At 41.9% G+C, this 23,435-nt stretch overlaps 1 protein-coding gene across 6 annotated transcripts in view; it reads right to left on the bottom strand.

Annotated features, from left to right (window-relative positions):
- Positions 1 to 23,435, bottom strand: part of LOC139746366 (uncharacterized) — a 96,321-nt gene that overhangs the window by 38,452 nt on the left and 34,434 nt on the right. For 3 of the 6 annotated variants that reach the window (XM_071657567.1, XM_071657564.1, XM_071657563.1), the window contains exons 6-9: positions 23,207 to 23,423; positions 15,716 to 15,849; positions 5,448 to 5,554; positions 4,541 to 4,689 (exon numbers count right to left, since the gene is read on the bottom strand). In XM_071657567.1, coding sequence (XP_071513668.1) covers positions 4,541 to 4,689; positions 5,448 to 5,554; positions 15,716 to 15,849; positions 23,207 to 23,423 — 607 coding nt within the window. Of the gene's footprint in view, positions 1 to 4,324; positions 4,488 to 4,540; positions 4,690 to 5,447; positions 5,555 to 15,715; positions 15,850 to 23,206; positions 23,424 to 23,435 lie in introns of all 6 variants that reach the window. The other 3 variants (XM_071657565.1, XM_071657566.1, XR_011712143.1) reach the window with 2 other exon arrangements.

Below are 23,435 nucleotides of genomic sequence, written 5' to 3' on the forward strand. Positions count from 1 at the left end.
TATGGTATGAAGTTCTCATGATGAAACTTCCAAAAGTGAATGAAAAAAAGACTATTTCTTTATAATTATCATTATTATTATCATTCATTTTATTATACTTAATCTCTTTTTCCCGCAACAGCAAGGTAGCACCAGGAAACAGATGAAGAATGGCCCAACCACTCATATACACATGTATGTACATAAAGCCCATACACGCACATATACATACACAGACATATACATATATACACATACATAATCATACTTGCTTGCCTTCATCCATTCCTGTCATTACCTGCAACACAGGAAACAGCATCCCCCCTTTCAGTGAGGTAATGCTAGGAAAGGACAAAGAAGGTAACATTCGTTCACACTCAGTCTCTAGCTGTCATGTATAATGCACCAAAACCACAGCTCCCACAGACCCTTCCATGATTTACCCCAGATATTTCACGTGCCTTGGTTCAGTCCAATGACAGCAAGTCGACCCCGGTATACCACATCATTCCAATTCACTCTATTCCTTGCACGCCTTTCACCCTCCTGTATGTTCAGGCCCCGCTCACTCGAAATCTTTTCCACTCCATCCTTCCACTTCCAATTTGGTGTCCCACTTTGCTTTGTTTCCTTCACCTCTGACACATATATCCTCTATGTCAATCTTTCCTCACTCATTCTCCCCATATGTCCACACCATTTCAAAACACCCTCTTCTGCTCTCGCAACCACAATCTTTTTATTACCAAACATCTCTCTTACCCTTTCATTACTTACTCGATCAACCCACCTCACACCACATATTGTCCTCAAACATTTCATTTCCAACACATCCTTTCTCCTCATACAAACCTATCATAGCCCATGCCTTGAAACCATAAAACATTGTTGATAATTCTTTTCCTGCAAACTTACCCATTTTAGCTCTCCTACATATCGTTCTCTCTTTCCACACATTCTTCATCGCTCCCAGAAACTTCACCCCTTACCCCACCCTGTGACTCACTTCTGCTTTCATGGTTCCATTCACTGTTAAGTCTACTCCCAGATATCTAAAACATTTCACTTCCTCTAAAATTTCTCCATCCAAGCTTACATCCCAATCACCTTGTCCCTCAACCCTACTGAGCCTAATAACCTTGCTCTCATTAACATTTACTCTCAACTTTCTCCTTTTACACACTTTTCCAAACTCAGTCACCAACTTCTGCAGTTTCTCAATCAAATCAGCCACCAGTGCTGTATCATAGGCAAACAACAACTATCTTCCCAGACCCTCTCATCCCCAACAGACAGCATACTTGCCCCTCTCCAAAACTTGTATCTACCTCCCTAACCACCCAATCTATATACAAATTAAACAACAATGGGGACATCATACACCCATGTCACAGACCAACATTCACTGAGAACCAATCACTCTTCTCTCTTCCTACTTGTAGACATGCCTTACATCCTTGGTAAAAACTTTTTAATTGCTTCTGGCAACTTACCTCCCATGCTCTATACTCTTAAGACCTTCCACAGAGCATCTCTATCAGACCTATTATATGCCTTCTCCAGATCCATAAATGCTACATACAAATCCATCTGTTTTTCTAAGTATTTCTCACATACATTCTTCAAAGCAAACACCTGATACACATATCCTCTACCACATCTGAAACCACACATCTATTCATCTGTTTTTCTAGGTATTTCTTACACACATTCTTCAAAGCAAACACCTGATGCACATATCCTCTACCACTTCTGAAACCATACCGCTATTCCCCAATCTGATGCTCTGTACATGCCTTCACCCTCTCAATCAATATAATTTCCCAGCAATACTCAACCTTTATCCCCTATGCCTTTGTACAATGGCACTATACATGCATTCTGCCAATCCTCAGGCATTTCACCATGAGCCATACAAACAGTGAATATCCTTATCAACCAATCAACAACATAGTCACCCCTTCTTAATAAATTCTACTGCAATACTATCCAAACCTGCCATCCTGCCAGATTTCATCTTCTGCAAGGCTTTCACTACCTCCTCTCTTAACCAAACCATTCTCCCTGACCCTCTCACTTCGCACACCACCCTAACCAAAACACCCTATATCTGCCACTCTATCACCAAACACATTCAACAAAACTTCAAAATAATAACTCCATCTCCTTCTCACTTCATCACTACCTGTTATTACTTCCCCATTTGCCCCTCCACCTATGTTCCTATTTGTTCTCATGTCTTATGCACATTATTTGCTTCCTTCCAAAACATCTAAAAATTCTTCCTAAAGTTTAATGATACTCTCTCACCCCAACTCTCATTTGCTATCTTGCACCTTTCTCTTGACCTCCTGCCACTTTCTTTTATACATCTCCCAGCAATTTGTACTCCTCCCTTTCAAGTATCGACCAAATGCCTCTCTTTTCTCTTTCACTAACAACTTTACTTATTCATCCCACCACTCACCAACCTTTCTAATCTGCCCAACTCCCACCTTCCTCATGCCACATGCATCTTTTGCACATGCCATCAACTGCTTCCCTAAATACATCTCATTCCTCACCCACTCTCAAGTCATTTGCTCTCACCTTTTGCCATTCTACACTCAATTTCTCCTGGTACTTCCTCACACGTCTCCTTTCCAAACTCACTTACTCTCACCACTCTCTTTCACCCAACATTCTCTCTTCTTTTTTGAAAACCTCCACAAATCTTCACCTTTACCTCAAGAAGAGAGTGATCAGACATCCTTCCAGCTGCCCCTCTCAGAACATTAACATCCAAAAGTCTCTCTCTTACATGCCTATCAATTAGCACATAATCCAATAATGCCTTTTGACCATTTCTTCTACTCAAATACGTATCCTTATGTATATCTCATTTTTCAAACGTGGTATTCCCAATCACCAGTCTTTTTTCAGCACACAAATCCACAAGCTCTTCACCATTTCCATTAACAACAGTCCCAGTCATAGATAATTATGAAATGCACATAGCATGTAGTAGTTGGTAATCAGCTGATGACCAGGGATGTATATTATCATACTACCCACCTGGGTATCAGGAGGGTTAGTGACATCTGCTTAGTGAGCCAGCACCTTGTGGTTGTCAATTTGCACTTATCTGACCCAGATAGCTGTCTTTCCTTTCTGCCTCACTAACATGTGGACTACTGGCATTCTGCCAACAAACATACAATCTCCCCTCATCATATATAACACTTGACAACACTTAACTCACACAGCTCATTCTTCTTAACTAGATTTTCCTATGGTGAGCATCATGCGCAAGCCAGCCTTATGGCAAAATGAAGAGCAGTAGATAGAAGAAGTAGGTAGGAACATTTAGGCAGGATTATTAGGAAGAAACATTAGTTAGAAGTAGTAGGTAGAAGTATTAGATAGAGGTCATTAGGAACATTATGTAGGAGCCTCTGTAAACACTGCACTAGATTTACCCTCTGCCTGTGGCCTGTTAAGGGTGAGGCACTAAAGTATAAGAAGTGGCACTAGAGTTCTGTAGTTATGGAGACTCTGTTGCTGTGGCCACCCCTTTGAGGGAGTTCCAATTGGAATGGGCATCAGAGATATAGATAGACAGATAGATAGACATAGCAGCAAAGAAATACAATATCATTCATTAAGCAAGTCTTATGATTATTGTTTTTTTACTGTGTATGTTACAGGTAGAGCATTTTACTCTGCTAAGTACTACATGCTAGCTCTGCCCTTTTGGCAAAATTTCATTTTAAGCACCTATAGCTGTCATGTATAGGGTACTGAAATGTTAGCTCCTACAGACTGTTCTATGGTTTATCATGACCACTTCACATGTCCTGGCTAGCCCACTCTCAGCATGCTATTCTCAGCTCCAATTCATGCTATTCCTTGGGAGTTACCAGTCTTAATCTGTAAACAGTTACCCCACGACTGAAAATTCACCTTCAGCAAGGATGTATCATTGTAAATGGACAAAAGGGAATAGTTCATCAATCAACTTCTTGCTCCATAGGGGTTGATCACTCATATCTTGTAGTTGCTTTCCTTCCAGCCCACATCATCTTTGAACTCACTATCTTCCACTCTTTAAGGTACTTTCATAGTTTACTCATAAGAAATGTCACCCCTTTCTTCTCCTCTTGTATACTCACTAACCCTGGTCTTCATACCCTTAACAATCCTGAAACACTCTACCCTCTTATCCTTTAGCTATGTTTTGCTCATAGCCACAACATCCAGGTTTCTCTCATTAAACAAAGCATCCATAATTCCCTTCTTTTCTTTTCATCATGAATATAATCATACACATTCAGACATCCCAGTTCAAGCCTAAAAAAAAACTCACTTGACTTGTTTGTTCCAGTTTTTCTATGGTGATAATACAAGTGGGGAAGGTTCCCAGCTCCAAGCTTCCACCACTGTTAGTTGACTCACATGAAAGCAATACAATAGTATTCTTTCTCTCCTGTCTCCAAGCACGTACTAAACCAATCAAATTCTGTAAAAGTCTAATACATATTCAGTAAGAGTGAACATTATACAAAAAATCAATTATACTAACCCTCAACAGTTACTCTATTTTCATATGGGGTAGCATAGTACTTTTTTCTGAACAGTCTGCTTAAGAGGTAGGGGTTTTGCTGTGGAAAATGCAGAGATATAGCGTGCCAGTCAATGGCATGTATGGATTCTACACCACTGCTGTAAACCCTGTAAATCAGAACACATTAGTTCAATCCATGAGCTTAATAAATAATCAATATTGCAAAGGTTTTCTCTCTGGTCTTAAATAACCTAAATGTTGATAAAAAAATAAGCCCAACAATGCTGTCTGTTTAAAAATAAAGTACATGCAGTGTCTATCACACACTCCAGTATGTCTACTTCACCATAAACTCCTTCCACTTCGCTCTTGACCACCTTCAGCTTGTCCTTCATTTCACCTATTCAATCCACTTTCCATTTCCATCTTTTAACTGTTCTTCCAACACCCATTTTTTTCATAATGACAGGTATGAAATCTCTTACTAACTTCAAGCTTAAGCAGTTCATCTAAAATCAGTAATTTTTAAACTAAAGAACGTCAAAGTTATGCTTAATACTAATAGTAATATGGAATTAGGTACATACATTAGGTACAAGTAATAGGTTTGGACATTTGGTAAGAGCATTAGGTAGAAGCAGTAAGTTGGAGCATTAGGCAGGAACATTAAGTAGAAGCTGTCAGTAGGAACATCAGGTTGGAGCCTTTGGAAACACTGTGCTAGAGTTACCTCATACCAGTGGACTGTTAAGGGCGAGGCACTAAAGGCTAAGAAGTGGCCCTGAAGTTCACCAGTTATGGAGAATCTTTTGCCTGGGCCACCCCGATGAGGGAGTTCCCAGAGTAAATTGGCATCAGAGACACAAATGGACAGACAGATAATAAAACTATTCAAATCAATGCACCATTTGGCTATTCAACTTACAAGTCAATAATCTTTTTCAAAGAAATTCTGTTGTAGATTACACTATTATGATCACTTCTTGCTATTTCACGTTGCACGTATTGCCTCATGTTCCTGTAGTTACGAGTCTGAAAAATACAGAAATAGTACATAAACAACCTGACTTTAATCAATAATTAATACCTACAATAGGAGGATAGGGGAGAAAGAATACTTCCCATGCATTCCTCACGTGTCGTAGAAGGCGACTAAAGGGGGACGGGAGCGAGGGCTGGAAACCCTCCGCTTCTTATATTCTAACTTTCTAAAAGGGGAAACAGAAGGAGTCAAGAGGGGAGTGCTCATCCTCCTCGAAGGCTCAGATTGGGGTGTCTAAATGTGTGTGGATGTAACCAAGATGAGAAAAAAGGAGAGATAGGTAGTATGTTTGAGGAAAGGAACCTGGATGTTTTGACTCTGAGTGAAACGAACCTCAAGGGTAAAGCGGAAGAGTGGTTTGGGAATGTCTTGGGAGAAAAGTCAGGGATTAGTGAGAGGACAAGAGCAAGGGAAGGAGTAGCACTACTCCTGAAACAGGAGTGGTGGGAGTATGTGATAGAGTGTAAGAAAGTAAACTCTAAATTGATATGGCTAAAACTGAAAGTGGATGGAAAGAGATGGGTGATTATTGGTGCATATGCACCTGGGCATAAGAAGAAAGATCATGAGAGGCAAGTGTTTTGGGAACAGCTGAGTGAGTGTGTTAGTAGTTTTGATGCAAGAGACCAGGTTATAGTGATGGGTGATTTGAAGGCAAAGGTGAGTAATGTGGCAGTTGAGGGAATAATTGGTGTACATGGGGTGTACAGTGTAGTAAATGGAAATGGTGAAGAGCTTGTAGATTTATGTGCTGAAAAAGGACTGCTGATTGGGAATACCTGGTTTAAAAAGAGAGATATGCATAAGTATACGTATGTAAGTAGAAGAGATGGCCAGAGAGCGTTACTGGATTACGTGTTAATTGATAGGTGCGCAAAAGAGGGACTTTTGGATGTTAATGTGCTGAAAGGTGCAACTGGAGGGATGTCCGATCATTATCTTGTGGAGGCAAAGGTGAAGATTTGTAGAGGTTTTCAGAAAAGAAGAGAGAATGTTGGGGTGAAAAGAGTGGTGAGAGTAAGTGAGCTTGGGAAGGAGACTTGAGTGAGGAAGTACCAGGAGAGACTGAATACAGAATGGAAAAAGGTGAGAACAAAGGACATAAAGGGAGTGGGGGATGGAATGGGATGTATTTAGGGAAGCAGTGATGGCTTGCGCAAAAGATGCTTGAGGCATGAGTATCGTGGGAGGTGGGGAGATTAGAAAGGGTAGTGAGTCGTGGGATGAAGTAAGATTCCTAGTGAAAAAGAAGAGAGAGGCATTTGGATGTTTTTTGCAGGGAAATAATGCAAATGACTGGGAGATGTATAAAAGAAAGAGGCAGGAGGTCAAGAGAAAGGTGCAAGAGGTGAAAAAGAGGGCAAATGAGAGTTGGGGTGAGAGAGTATCATTAAATTTTAAGGAGAATAAAAAGATGTTTTGGAAGGAGGTATATAAAATGCATAAGACATGGGAACAAATGGGAACTTCAGTGAAGGGGGCTAATGGGGAGGTGATAACAGTAGTGGTGATGTGAGAAGGAGATGGAGTGAGATTAGAAAGGGTAGTGAGTTGTGGGATGAAGAAGTAAGATTCCTAGTGAAAGAGAAGAGAGAGGCATTTGGATGTTTTTTGCAGGGAAATAATGCAAATGACTGGGAGATGTATAAAAGAAAAGGGCAGGAGGTCAAGAGAAAGGTGCAAGAGGTGAAATAGAGGGCAAATGAGAGTTGGGGTGAGAGAGTATCATTAAATTTTAAGGAGAATAAATAGATGTTTTGGAAGGAGGTAAATAAAGTGCATAAGACATGGGAACAAATGGGAACTTCAGTGAAGGGGGCTAATGGGGAGGTGATAACAGTAGTGGTGATGTGAGAAGGAGATGGAGTGAGTATTTTGAAGGTTAGGTGAATGTGTTTGATGATAAAATGGCATATATAGGGTGTTTTGGTCGAGGTGGTGTGCAAAGTGAAAGGGTTAGGGAAATTGATTTGGTAAACAGAGAAGAGGTAGTAAAAGCTTTGTGGAAGATGAAAGCCGGCAAGGCAGCAGGTTTGGATGATATTGAGGTGGAATTTATTAAAAAAGGGGGTGACTGTATTGTTGACTGGTTGGTAAGGTTGTTCAATGTATGTATGTCTCATGGTGAGGTGCCTGAGGATTGGCGGAATGCTTACATAGTGCCACTGTACAAAGGTAAAGGGGATAAAAGTGAGTGCTCAAATTACAGAGATATAAATTTGTTGAGTATTCCTGGGAAATTATATGGGAGGGTATCAACTGAGAGGGTGAAGGCATGTACAGAGCATCAGATTGGGGAAGAGCACTGTGGTTTCAGAAGTGGTAGAGGATGTGTGGATCAGGTGTTTGCTTTGAAGAATGTATGTGAGAAATACTTAGAAAAGCAAATGGATTGGTATGTAGCATTTATGGATCTGGAGAAGGCACATGATAGAGTTGCTAGAGATGCTCTGTGGAAAGTATTAAGACTATATGGTGTGGGGGGCAAGTTATTAGAAACAGTGAAAAGTTTTTATCGAGGATGTAAGGCATATGTATGTGTGGGAAGAGAGGAAAGCGATTGGTTCTCAGTGAATGTAGGTATGCGGCAGGGGTGTGTTATGTCTCCATGGTTGTTTAATTTGTTTATGGATGGGGTTGTTAGGGAGGTGAATGCAAGAGTTTTGGAAAGAAAGCAAGTATGCAGTCTGTTGTGGATGAGAGAGCTTGGGAAGAGTCAGTTGTTGTTCGCTGATGATACAGTGCTGGTGGCTGATTCGTGTGAGAAACTGCAGAAGCTGGTGACTGAGTTTGGTAAAGTGTGTGAAAGAAGAAAGCTGAGAGTAAATGTGAATAAGAGCAAGGTTATTTGGTACAGTAGGGTCAACGGACAAGTTAATTGGGAGGTAAGTTTGAATGGAGAAAAACTGGAGGAAGTGAAGTGATTTAGATATCTGGGAATGGATTTGGCAGTAGATGGTACCATGGAAGCAGAAGTGCATCATAGGGTGGGGGAGGGGGTGAAAGTTCTGTGAGCATTGAAAAATGTGTGGAAGTCGAGAACATTATCTCCAAAAGCAAAAATGGCTATGTTTGAAGGAATAGTGGTTCCAACAATGCTGTATGGTTGCGAGGCATGGGCTATGGATAGAGTTGTGCACAGGAGGGTGGATGTGCTGGAAATGAGATGTTTGAGGACAATATGTGGTGTGAGGTGGTTTGATTGAAATGGTTTAGTCACATGGAAAGAATGAGTGAGGAAAGATTGACAAAGAGGATATATGTGTCGGAGGTGGCAGGAACAAGGAGAAGTGGGAGACCAAATTGGAGGTGGAAAGCTGGAGTGAAAAAGATTTTGAGTGATCGGGGCCTGAACATGCAGGAGGGTGAAAGGCATGCAAGGAATAGAGTGAATTAGAACGATGTGGTATACCGGGGTCGATGTGTTGTTAATGGATTGAACCAGGGCATGTGAAGCATCTGGGATAAACCATGGAAAGTTATGTGGGGCCTGGATGTGGAAAGGGAGCTCTGGTTTCGGTGCATTATTACATGACAGCTAAAGACTTGAGTGTGAACGAATGGGGCCTTTGTTGTCTTTTCCTAGTGCTACCTTGCACTCATGAGGGGGGAGGGGGTTGTTATTTCATGTGTGGCGAGATGGCGATAGGAATGAATAAGGGCAGACAGTATGAATTACGTACATGTGTATATATGTATATGTCTGTGTGTATAGATATATGTATACGTTGAGATGTATTTTTTTTTTTTTTTTGCTTTCTCACTGTCTCCCGCGTTTGTGAGGTAGCGCAAGGAAACAGACGAAAGAAATGGCCCAACCCACCCCCATACACATGTATATACATACGTCCACACGCGCAAATATACATACCTACACAGCTTTCCATGGTTTACCCCAGACGCTTCACATGCTCTGATTCAATCCACTGACAGCACGTCAACCCCGGTATACCACATCGATCCAATTCACTCTATTCCTTGCCCTCCTTTCACCCTCCTGCATGTTCAGGCCCCGATCACACAAAATCTTTTTCTCCATCTTTCCACCTCCAATTTGGTCTCCCACTTCTCCTCGTTCCCTCCACCTCCGACACATATATCCTCTTGGTCAATCTTTCCTCACTCATTCTCTCCATGTGACCAAACCATTTCAAAACACCCTCTTCTGCTCTCTCAACCACGCTCTTTTTATTTCCACACATCTCTCTTACCCTTACGTTACTTACTCGATCAAACCACCTCACACCACACATTGTCCTCAAACATCTCATTTCCAGCACATCCATCCTCCTGCGCACAACTCTATCCATAGCCCATGCCTCGCAACCATACAACATTGTTGGAACCACTATTCCTTCAAACATACCCATTTTTGCTTTCCGAGACAATGTTCTCGACTTCCACACATTCTTCAAGGCTCCCAGGATTTTCGCCCCCTCCCCCACCCTATGATCCACTTCCGCTTCCATGGTTCCATCCGCTGCCAGATCCACTCCCAGATATCTAAAACACATTACTTCCTCCAGTTTTTCTCCATTCAAACTTACCTCCCAATTGACTTGACCCTCAACCCTACTGTACCTAATAACCTTGCTCTTATTCACATTTACTCTTAACTTTCTTCTTTCACACACTTTACCAAACTCAGTCACCAGCTTCTCCAGTTTCTCACATGAATCAGCCACCAGCGCTGTATCATCAGCGAACAACAACTGACTCACTTCCCAAGCTCTCTCATCCACAACAGACTTCATACTTGCCCCTCTTTCCAAAACTCTTGCATTCACCTCCCTAACAACCCCATCCATAAACAAATTAAACAACCATGGAGACATCACACACCCCTGCCGCAAACCTACATTCACTGAGAACCAATCACTTTCCTCTCTTCCTACACGTACACATGCCTTACATCCTCGATAAAAACTTTTCACTGCTTCTAACAACTTGCCTCCCACACCATATATTCTTAATACCTTCCACAGAGCATCTCTATCAACTCTATCATATGCCTTCTCCAGATCCATAAATGCTACATACAAATCCATTTGCTTTTCTAAGTATTTCTCACATACATTCTTCAAAGCAAACACCTGATCCACACATCCTCTACCACTTCTGAAACCACACTGCTCTTCCCCAATCTGATGCTCTGTACATGCCTTCACCCTCTCAATCAATACCCTCCCATATAATTTACCAGGAATACTCAACAAACTTATACCTCTGTAATTTGAGCACTCACTCTTATCCCCTTTGCCTTTGTACAATGGCAATATGCATGCATTCCGCCAATCCTCAGGCACCTCACCATGAGTCATACATACATTAAATAACCTTACCAACCAGTCAATAATATGGTCACCCCCTTTTTTAATAAATTCCACTGCAATACCATCCAAACCTGCTGCCTTGCCGGCTTTCATCTTCCGCAAAGCTTTTACTACCTCTTCTCTGTTTACCAAATCATTTTCCCTAACCCTCTCACTTTGCACACCACCTCGACCAAAACACCTAATATCTGCCACTCTATCATCAAACACATTCAACAAACCTTCAAAATACTCACTCCATCTCCTTCTCACATCACCACTACTTGTTATCACCTCCCCATTTGCGCCCTTCAGGTATGTATATTTGCGTGTGTGGACGTGTATGTATATACATGTGTATGTGGGTGGGTTGGGCCATTCTTTCATCTGTTTCCTTGCGCTACCTTGCTAACGCGGGAAACAGCGACAAAGCAAAATAAATAAATAAATGACTCATGGTGAGGTGCCTGAGGATTGGAAGGATGCATGCAGAGTGCCATTGTACAAAGGCAAATGGGATAAAGGTGAGAGCTCAAATTACAGAGGTATAAGTCTGTTGAGTATTCCTGGGAAATTATATGGGAGGGTATTGATAGAGAGGGTGAAGGCATGTACAGAGCATCAGATTGGGAAAGAGCATTGTGGTTTCAAAAGTGGCAGAGGACATGTGGATCAGGTGTTTGTTTTGATGAATGTATGTGAGAAATACTTAGAAAAGCAAATGGATTTGTATGTAGCACTTATGGATCTGGAGAAGACATATGATAGAGTTGATAGAGATGCTCTGAGGAAGGTATTACCAACATATGGTGTGGGAGGCAAGTCATTAGAAGCAGTGAAAAGTTTTTATTGAGGATGTAAGGCATGTGTACGAGTAGGAAGAGAGGAAAGTGACTGGTTCTCAGTGAATGTCGGTTTGTGGCAGGGTTGCGTGATGTCTCCATGGTTGTTAAATTTGTTTATGGATGGGGTTGTTAAGGAGGTAAATGCAAGAGTTTTTGAGAGAGGGGCAAGTATGCAGTCTGTTGTGGATGAGAGGGATTGGGAAGTGAGTTAGTTGTTGTTCGCTGATGATACTGCACTGGGTGGCTGATTCGGGTGAGAAACTGCAGAAGCTGGTGACTGAGTTTTGTAAAGTGTGTGAAAGAAGAAAGCTAAGAGTAAATGTGAATAAGAACAAGGTTATTAGGTACAGTAGGGTTGAAGGACAAGTCAATTAGGAGGTAAGTTTGAATGGAGAAAAACTGGAGGAACTGAAGTGTTTTTGATATCTGGGAGCAGATTTGGCAGTGGATGGAACCATGGAAGTGGAAGTGAGTCACAGGGTGGGGGAGGGAGCGAAGGTTCTGGGATCATTGGGAAATGTGTGGAAGGCAAGAACATTATCTCGGAAAGCAAAAATGGGTATGTTTGAAGGAATAGTGGTTCCAACAATGTTATATGGTTACGAGGCATGGGCTATAGACAGAGTAGTGCAGAGTAGGGCAGATGTGTTGGAAATGCGATGTTTGAGGACAATATATGGTGTGAGGTGGTTTGACTGAGTGAGTAATGAAAGGGTAAGAGAGATGTGTGGTAATAAAAAGAGTGTGGTTGAGAGAGAAAAAGAGGGTGTTTTGAAATGGTCTGGTCACATGGAGAGAATAAGTGAGGAAAGACTGATAAAGAGGATATATGTGTCACAGGTGGAGGGAACGAGGAGAAGTGGGAGACTAAATTGGAGGTGGAAAGATGGAATGAAAAAGATTTTGAGCGATCGGGGCCTGAACATGCAGGAGGGTGAAAGGCGTGCAAGGAATAGAGTGAACTGGAACGATGTGGTATCCTGGGGTCGACATGATGTCAATGGATTGAACCAGGGTATGTGAAGCGTCTGGGGTAAACCATAGAAAGTTTTGTGGGGCCTGAATGTGGAAAGGGAGCTGTGTTTTCGGTGCATAATACATGACAGCTAGAGACTGAGTGGTCTTACACATGTACATATCCATATTTACTTGCCTTCATCCATTCCTGTCACAACCCCGCCCCACAGGAAACAGCATCTAATGACAAGCATCTTATCTACAAACACCCGTATTTACAAACGAACTCCAAAAAATATACCTAATTCCTTGTCTGCCATACAATCAATTACACTTGCGAACTGCTGAGCAGCATCTTTTTTCATTAAGTGTTACTTAATATGATGTTCTATCAACTATACTTACTTCAGAATACAATTTCTAATACATTCTTACAGTCATGTATAGGTATTTCCTCAAATCTCGAGCAACTTTATGCTTTCCAACTTGAACACACTGACTTACAAAATGGGTTCAGGAACCTAACCCGTTCGTAACATGGGACCCCCTGTATATACATACACGTAGGGGAAAAGAATTCTACCTCCATATTCCTCATGTGTCATAGAAGGAAACTTAAGGATGCAGGAGTGGGGGGGGGACCCTCCCCTTCTTGTATTTCAATTTCTAAGACAGGAAACAGAAGGAGTCAAATATGGAGTGCTCACCATCCTCAAAGGCTCAGATTGGGGTGTCTGAATGTGTGTGTATGAAACCAAGATGACAAGAGAGGAGAGACAGGTAGTATGTTTGAGGAAAGAAACCTGGAAGTTCTGGCTCTGAGTAAAACAAAGTCCAAGAGTAAAAGGTTAGAATGGGTTGGAAATGTCTTGGGAGTAAACTCAAGCGTTGGTAAGAGGACAAGAGCTAAGGAAGGAGTAGCACTACTCCTGAAGCAGGAGTTGTGGGAGTGTGTGAAAGTGTAAAAGAGTAAATTTTAGATTGGTGTGGGTAAAACTGAAAGTGAGTGGCAAGAGATGGGTATTTATTGGTGCTTATGTACCTGGTCATGAGAAGCAAGATCATGAGAGGCAAGTATTTTCAGAGCAGTTGACTGACTGTGCCAGCAGTTTTGGTGCATGAGACTGGGTATTTGTGATGAGTCATTTAAATACCAAGGTGAGCAATGTGGCAGTTGAGGATATAATTAGTGTGCATAGGGTATTCAGTGTTGGGAACGGAAATGGGGAAGAGCTTACGAACTCCTGTGCTGAGAAAAGACTGGTGATTGGGAACATCTAGTTCAAAAAGAGAGATCTTTCTTTCTTTCTTTCATACTAATCGCCATTTCCCACGTCAGCGAGGTAGCGTTAAGAACAGAGGACTAGGCCTCTGAGAAAACATCCTCACCCGGCCCCCTTCTCTGTTCCTTCCTTTGAAAAATTAAAAAAAAAAAAAAAAAAAAAGAGGGGAGGCTTTCCAGCCCCCCACTCCCTTCCCTTTTAGTCGCCTTCTACGACACGCAGGGAGTACGTGGGAGGTATTCTTTCTCCTCTATCCCCAGGGATAAAAAAGAAAGATATACAAAATTATATGTATGCGAGTAGGAAAGATGGTCAAAGGGCACTGTCAGATTATGTATCAATTGATAAGTATGTAAAAGAGAAACTTATGGATGTCTGATCACTATCTCGTGGAAGCGAAGGTGAAGATTTGTTGAGGTTTTCAAAAAAAGAGGTGAGAATGTAGGGGAGAAGAGAGTGGTGAGACTAAGTAAGCTTGGAAAGGAGACTTGAGTGAAGAAGTACCAGGAAAGAATGGGCATAGCATGGCAAAAGGTAAGAGCAAATGAAGTGAGGGGAGTGGGTAAGGAATGGGATGTACTTAGGGAAGCAGCAATGGCACATGCAAGAGATGAATGTGGCATCTGAAAGGTGGGAGGTGGGATGATTAGAAAGGGAAGTGAGTGGTGGGATGAAAAAGTACAGTTGTTAGTGACATAAAAAAGAGAGGCATTTGAACAGTACTTAAAAGAAAGGAAAGAAAATGACTGGGAGATGTATAAGAGAAAGCAGCGTGAGGTCAGGAGGAAGGTGGAAGGGTTGAGAAAGAGGGCAAATGAGAGTTGAGGTGAGTGTATCATTAAGCGATACTAAAAAGATGCTTTGTTAGCATGTAAATAATGTGCAAAAGACAAAAAAACAAATGAGAACATCTGTGAAGGGGGCAAGGGGGGAAGTGGTAACTGGTAGTTATGGAGCAAGGAGGTGGAGTGAGTATTTTGAAGGACTGTTGAATGTGTTTGATGACAGAGTGGCAGATGTAGGGTGTTTTGGTCAAGGTGGTGTGCGAAGTGAGAGTCAGGGAGAGTGGTTTGGTGGTGAAAGCCTTGCAGAAGATGAAATCCGGCAAGGTGACGGGAGTGAATGGAAATGCAGTTGAATTTATTAAGAAAGGAGGGTGACTGTGTTGTTGATTGGTTGTTAGGGATATTCAATATATGTATGAATTATGGTGAAGTACCTGAGGACTGGCAGAATGCATGTATAGTGCCATTGTACAAAGCCAAAAGGGATAAAGGTGAGTGATAAAACTACAGAGGCATAAGTTTGTAAAGTATGCCTGCAGAATTGTATGGGAGGGCATTGAGCGAGAGGGTGAAGGCATGTAAAAAGAATCAGACTGGGGAGGAGCAGCGTGGTTTCAGAAGCAGATAGATAGACAGGTGGCTTGACCGTGGACCAACTCTTGCAACCATAATTCTAACCTGTGCACTTTACCCCTGGCAGCCAATGAATATGTCAAGATCAACAACGCTAAGCACTACACCCTTAAGGTCTGTGACAATCAATTAGACATCAGATATTCTGCACGAACTGTCCTGCTATGTACTATGATACCAATTATCACATACAGATCAATCAATTCTGTTTGAGATTTAAGTTCACCTGCAATCAAGCCTGTTACCTGAAGTGTTCTACAATGCTTTCTGCAAGAATGTGTTACACAAATTCCCTATTTCTTAAAAAATTTCTCTATGCAAGAAACATTCACTTACCCTCACATATGGTAAGATTTTTATCCAATCAATTTTGTTCTCAAAGGCTTCCCTCAACGACTTCACTTTATGTATCTCATAAATCCCTCTTCTCAGTCTCAATGACTCTTCTTCAGTCCAAGGTCCTTTTCGCACTAAAACAAATTAATGCATAAACACTCTTTAATATCACTAAAATAAAAGATTATTTATACTCAACTTTTCCAACTCTTTAAAGCACAACAAAAACTTACATCAAATAATACACTCACAAGTCTGAATATCAATTCTAAATCAATGGGGTAATATTCATCATTTACTTTCTATACTTAATCACTGTTTCCTGTGTCAGTAAGGTAGTGCCAAAAAACAGAAGATGAAAGGCACATCCGCTTATATACACATATATATATATATATATATAAATGTGAATAAGAGCAAGGTTATTAGGTACAGTAGGGTTGAGGGTCAAGTCAATTGGGAGGTGAGTTTGAATGGAGAAAAACTGGAGGAAGTGAAGTGTTTTAGATATCTGGGAGTGGATCTGGCAGCGGATGGAACCATGGAAGCGGAAGTGGATCATAGGGTGGGGGAGGGGGCGAAAATTCTGGGGGCCTTGAAGAATGTGTGGAAGTCGAGAACATTATCTCGGAAAGCAAAAATGGGTATGTTTGAAGGAATAGTGGTTCCAACAATGTTGTACGGTTGCGAGGCGTGGGCTATGGATAGAGTTGTGCGCAGGAGGATGGATGTGCTGGAAATGAGATGTTTGAGGACAATGTGTGGTGTGAGGTGGTTTGATCGATTGAGTAACGTAAGGGTAAGAGAGATGTGTGGAAATAAAAAGAGCGTGGTTGAGAGAGCAGAAGAGGGTGTTTTGAAGTGGTTTGGGCACATGGAGAGGATGAGTGAGGAAAGATTGACCAAGAGGATATATGTGTCGGAGGTGGAGGGAGCAAGGAGAAGGGGGAGACCAAGTTGGAGGTGGAAAGATGGAGTGAAAAAGATTTTGTGTGATCGGGGCCTGAACATGCAGGAGGGTGAAAGGAGGGCAAGGAATAGAGTGAATTGGAGCGATGTGGTGTACCGGGGTTGACGTGCTGTCAGTGGATTGAATCAAGGCATGTGAAGCGTCTGGGGTAAACCATGGAAAGCTGTGTAGGTATGTATATTTGCGTGTGTGGACGTATGTATATACATGTGTATGGGGGGGGGGTTGGGCCATTTCTTTCGTCTGTTTCCTTGCGCTACCTCGCAAACGCGGGAGACAGCGACAAAGTATAAAAAAAAAAAAAAAAAAATATATATATATATATATATATATATATATATATATATATATATATATATACACAAATGCCCATGTATGCACATTTATCATATTCTTATTTTTATTTTGCTTTGTCGCTGTCTCCCACGTTAGCGAGGTAGCGCAAGGAAACAGACAAAAGAATGGCCCAACCCACCCACATACACGTATATACATACACGTCCACACATGCCATATACATACAAATACATATCAACATACACACATACATAGACATATACATATATACACATGTACATATTCGTACTTGCTTGCCTTCATCCATTCCCAGCACTACACTGCCCCACAGGAAACATCATCACTATCTCCTGCTTCAGCAAGGTAGTGCCGGGAAAACAAACCAAAAAAAGGCCACATTCGTTTACACTCAGTCTCTAGCTGTCATGTGTAATGCACCAAAACCACAGCTCCCTATCCACATCCAGGCCCCACAGACCTTTCCATGGTTTACCCCAGATATTTCACATACCCTGGTTCAGTCCACTGACAACACATCAACCCTGGTATATCACATCGTTCCAATTCACTCTATTCCTTGATGCCTCTCACCCTCCTGTATGTTCAGGCCCCAATCACTCAAAATCTTTTTCACTATCCTTCCACCTCTAATTTGGTCTCACACTTCTACTTCTTCCCTCCACCTCTGACAAATTTATCGTCTTTGTCAATCTTTCCTTACTCATTCTCTCTATATGTCCAAACCCTTTCAACACATCCTTTTCTGCTCTCTCAACCACACTCTTTTTATTTCCACACATCTTTCTTACCCTTTCAGTTACTTACTCAAAATTTACTCACACCAAATATTGTCCTCAAACATTTCATTTCCAACACATTCACCCTCCTCCATACAACCCTATCTATAGCCCATGCCTTATGACCATATATACTGTTAGAACAACTATTCCTTCAAATACATCCATTTTTGCTCTCTGAGATAACTTTTTCTCTTTCCACACTGCTCCCATAACCTTTGCCCCCTCCCCAACCCTGTGACCCACTTCCACTTCCACGGTTCCATTTGCTGATAAGTCCACTCTCAGATATCTAAAACTTCAATTTCTTCAATTTTTCTCCATTTCAACTTACATCCCAAATAACTTGTCCTTCAACCCTACTGAACCTAATAACCTTCCTCTCATTCACATTTTTTCTCAACTTTCTCCTTTCACACACTTTTCCAAACTCAGTCACCAACTTCTCCAGTTTCTCATTCGAATCAGCCACCAGAGCTGTATCACTGGAGAACAAGAACTGACACTTCCCTGGCCCTCTCATCTCCAACAGACTGCATACTTGCCCCTCTCTCCAAAAGTCTTGCACTTACCTCCCAAAACACCCCATCAATAAACAAACTAAACGATCATGGGGATATCACACACCCCTGCCACAGACCAACCTTCACTCAGAACCAAACACTCTCCTCTCTTCCTACTTATACACATGCCTTACAATCCTTGGTAAAAGCTTTTCATTGCTTCTAACAGCTTACCTCCCACACACATTTAGACACCCCAATCTGAGCCTTCGAGGAGGATGAGCACTCCCCGCATGACTCCTGTTTCCCCTTTTAGAAAGTTAAAATACAAGGAGGAAAGGGTTTCTAGCCCCGCGCTCCCGTCCCCTTAAGTTGCCTTCTACGACACTCTGGGAATGTGTGGGAAGTACCAAGGATATATATTGATTGAGAGGGTGAAGGTATGTACACAGCATCAGATTGGGGAAGAGCACTGTGGTTTCAGAAGTGGTAGAGGATGTGTGGATCAGGTGTTTGCTTTGAAGAATGTATGTGAGAAATACTTAGAAAAGCAAATGGATTTGTATGTAGCATTTATGGATCTGGAGAAGGCATATGATAGAGTTGACAGAGATGCTCTGTGGAAGGTATTAAGAATATATGATGTGGGAGGCAAGTTGTTAGAAGCAGTGAAAAGTTTTTATCGAGGATGTAAGGCAAGTGTACGTATAGGAAGAGAGGAAAGTGATTGGTTCTCAGTGAATGTTGGTTTGCAGCAAGGGTGCGTGATGTCTCTTGGTTGTTTAATTTGTTTATGGATGGGGTTGTTAGGGAGGTGAATGCAAGAGTTTTGGAAAGAGGGGCAAGTATGCAGTCTGTTGTGGATGAGAGAGCTTGGGAAGCGAGTCAGTTGTTGTTCGCTGATGATACAGCGCTGGTGGCTGATTCATGTGAGAAACTGCAGAAGCTGGTGACTGAGTTTGGTAAAGTGTGTGAAAGAAGAAAGTTGAGAGTAAATGTGAATAAGAGCAAGGTTATTAGGTACAGTAGGGTTGAGGGACAAGTTAATTGGGAGGTGAGTTTAAATGGAGAAAAACTGGAAGAAGTGAAGTGTTTTATATATCTGGGAGTGGATTTGGTAACGGATGGAACCATGGAAGCGGAAGTGAGACATAGGGTGGGGGAGGGGGCGAAAGTTCTGGAAGCGTTGAAAAATGTGTGGAAGGCGAGAACATTATCCCGGAAAGCTAAAATGGGTATGTTTGGAGAAATAGTGATTCCAACACTATAGGCATGGGCTATAGATAGAGTTGTGCAGAAATGGGTAGATGTGTTGGAAATTAGATGTTTGAGGACAATATGTGGTGTGACGTGGTTTGGTCGAGTAAGTAATGAAAGGGTAAGTGAGATGTGTGGTAATAAAAAGTGTGGTTGAGAGAGCAGATGAGTGTGTTTTGAAATGGTTTGGTCACATGGAGAGAATGAGTTAGGAAAGATTGACCAAAAGGATATATGTGTCAAGAGATGGAGGGAATGAGAAGTGGGAGACCAAATTGGAGGTGGAAAGATGGAGTGAAAAAGATTTTGAGTGATCGGGGCCTGAACATGTAGGAGGGTAAAAGGCGTGCAAGGAATAGCAGGAATTGGAACAATGTGGTTTACTGGGGTCGACATGATGTCAATGGATTGAACCAGGGCATGTGAAGTGCCTGGGGTAAACCATGGAAAGTTCTGTGGGGTCTGGATGTGGAAAGGGAGCTGTGGTTTTGGTGCATTACACATGACAGCTAGAGACTGAGTGTGAACAAATGTGGCCTTTGTTGTCTTTTCCTAGTGCTACCTCATATACGTGGGGGGGGAGGGGGGTGCTGTTTTTCATGTGTGGCAGGGTGGCAACGGGATGGATGAATGCAGCAAGTATGAATTTTTTTTTTTTACTTTGTCGCTGTCTCCCACATTTGCGAGGTAGCGCAAGGAAAAAGACAAAAGAAATGGCCCAACCAACCCCCATACACATGTATATACATACGTCCACACATGCAAATATACATACCTACACAGCTTTCCATGGTTTACCCCAGACGCTTCACATGCCCTGATTCAATCCACTGACAGCAAGTCAACCCCGGTATACCACATCGATCCAATTCACTCTATTCCTTGCCCTCCTTTCACCCTCCAGCATGTTCAGGCCCCGATCACACAAAATCTTTTTCACTCAATCTTTCCACCTCCAATTTGGTCTCCCACTTCTCGTTCCCTCCACCTCCGACACATATATCCTCTTGGTCAATCTTTCCTCACTCATTCTCTCCATGTGACCAAACCATTTCAAAACACCCTCTTCTGCTCTCTCAACCACGCTCTTTTTATTTCCACACATCTCTCTTACCCTTACGTTACTTACTCGATCAAACCACCTCACACCACACATTGTCCTCAAACATCTCATTTCCAGCACATCCATCCTCCTGCACACAACTCTATCCATAGCCCACGCCTCGCAACCATACAACATTGTTGGAACCACTATTCCTTCAAACATACACATTTTTGCTTTCCGAGATAATGTTCTCGACTTCCACACATTCTTCAAGGCTCCCAGGATTTTCGACCCCTCCCCCACCCTATGATTCACTTCCGCTTCCATGGTTCCATCCACTGCCAGATCCACTCCCAGATATCTAAAACACTTTACTTCCTCCAGTTTTTCTCCATTCAAACTTACCTCCCAATTGACTTGACCCTCAACCCTACTGTACCTAATAACCTTGCTCTTATTCACATTTACTCTTAACTTTCTTCTTTCATACACTTTACCAAACTCAGTCACCAGCTTCTGCAGTTTCTCACATGAATCAGCCACCAGCGCTGTATCATCAGCGAACAACAACTGACTCACTTCCCAAGCTCTCTCATCCACAACAGACTTCATACTTGCCCCTCTTTCCAAAACTCTTGCCTTCACCTCCCTAACAACCCCATCCATAAACAAATTAAAAAACCATGGAGACATCACACAGCCCTCCCGCAAACCTACATTCACTGAGAACCAATCACTTTCCTCTCTTCCTACACGTACACATGCCTTACATCCTCGATAAGAACTTTTCACTGCTTCTAACAACTTGCCTCCCACACCATATATTCTTAATACCTTCCACAGAGCATCTCTATCAACTCTATCATATCATATCATATCATATCATATCTTATCATATGAGTGTGTTAGTGGTTTTGATGCACGAGACTGGGTTATAGTGATGGGTGATTTGAATGCAAAGGTGAGTAATGTGGCAGTTGAGGGAATAATTGGTATACATGGGGTGTTCAGTGTTGTAAATGGAAATGGTGAAGAGCTTGTAGATTTATGTGCTGAAAAAGGACTGGTGACTGGGAATACCTGGTTTGAAAATCAATCATATACATAAGTATACGTATGTAAGTAGGAGAGATGGCCAGAGAGCGTTATTGGATTACGTGTTAATTGACAGGCGCGCGAAAGAGAGACTTTTGGATGTTAATGTGCTGAGAGGTGCAACTGGAGGGATGTCTGATCATTATCTTGTGGAGGCTAAGGTGAAGATTTGTATGGGTTTTCAGAAAAGAAGAGTGAATGTTGGGGTGAAGAGGGTGGTGAGAGTAAGTGAGCTTGGGAAGGAGACTTGTGTGAGGAAGTACCAGGAGAGACTGAGTACAGAATAGAAAAAGGTGAGAACAATGGAAGTAAGGGGAGTGGGGGAGGAATGGGATGTATTTAGGGAATCAGTGATGGATTGCGCAAAAGATGCTCGTGGCATGAGAAGAGTGGGAGGTGGGTTGATTAGAAAGGGTAGTGAGTGGTGGGATGAAGAAGAGTATTAGTGAAAGAGAAGAGAGAGGCATTTGGACGATTTTTGCAGGGAAAAAATGAAATTGAGTGGGAGACGTATAAAAGAAAGAGACAGGAGGTCAAGAGAAAGGTGCAAGAGGTGAAAAAAAGGGCAAATGAGAGTTGGGGTGAGAGAGTATCATTAAATTTTAGGGAGAATAAAAAGATGTTCTGGAAGGAGGTAAATAAAGTGCGTAAGACAAGGGAGCAAATGGGAACTTCAGTGAAGGGCGCAAATGGGGAGGTGATAACAAGTAGTGGTAATGTGAGAAGGAGATGGAGTGAGTATTTTGAAGGTTTGTTGAATGTGTTTGATGATAGAGTGGCAGATATAGGGTGTTTTGGTCGAGGTGGTGTGCAAAGTGAGAGGGTTAGGGAAAATGAGTTGGTAAACAGAGAAGAGGTAGTAAAAGCTTTGCGGAAGATGAAAGCCGGCAAGGCAGCAGGTTTGGATGGTATTGCAGTGGAATTTAATAAAAAAGGGGGTGACTGTATTGTTGACTGGTTGGTAAGGTTATTTAATGTATGTATGACTCATGGTGAGGTGCCTGAGGATTGGCGGAATGCGTGCATAGTGCCATTGTACAAAGGCAAAGGGGATAAGAGTGAGTGCTCAAATTACAGAGGTATAAGTTTGTTGAGTATTCCTGGCAAATTAAATGGGAGGGTATTGATTGAGAGGGTGAAGGCATGTACAGAGCATCAGATTGGGGAAGAGCAGTGTGGTTTCAGAAGTGGTAGAGGATGTGTGGATCAGGTGTTTGCTTTGAAGAATGTATGTGAGAAATACTTAGATGAATATGTACATGTGTATATATGTTTATGTCAGTGTATGTATATGTATTATATATTGAAATGTATAGGTATGTATATGTGTGTGTATGGATGTTTATGTCTATACATGTGTATGTGTGTGGGTTGGGCCATTCTTTCATCTGTTTTCTTGTGCTACCTCACTAACGCGGGATACAGCAAATGAGTATAATACATTTATAAATAAATATCTATACATGTTTATGCTTCTGTAATAAATTAGCTATGCATAAAATACGCATTAACCAATTAAATTCTTACATTCAATATTCTGCATCCATACATGTGTGTAGTAAGCATCTACAAACTGCTCAAACGTATAGTGGCCAACTATTAGTTCAGGTCCAATGAAACAAAAGCCATACATTTTCAGCATGTACAGCATTTTTCCTAAAATGCGTCCTGACACTTGACGATGTGTTCTAAGTAATTCATTGTTTTTGAGATAGGTAGACAGCTTCTTGAACCTCGTAAAAGCCTGTGAAAGAGA

This window comes from Panulirus ornatus, chromosome 64 (assembly GCF_036320965.1).
Source record: "Panulirus ornatus isolate Po-2019 chromosome 64, ASM3632096v1, whole genome shotgun sequence".
NCBI classification, from domain to species: domain Eukaryota; kingdom Metazoa; phylum Arthropoda; class Malacostraca; order Decapoda; family Palinuridae; genus Panulirus; species Panulirus ornatus.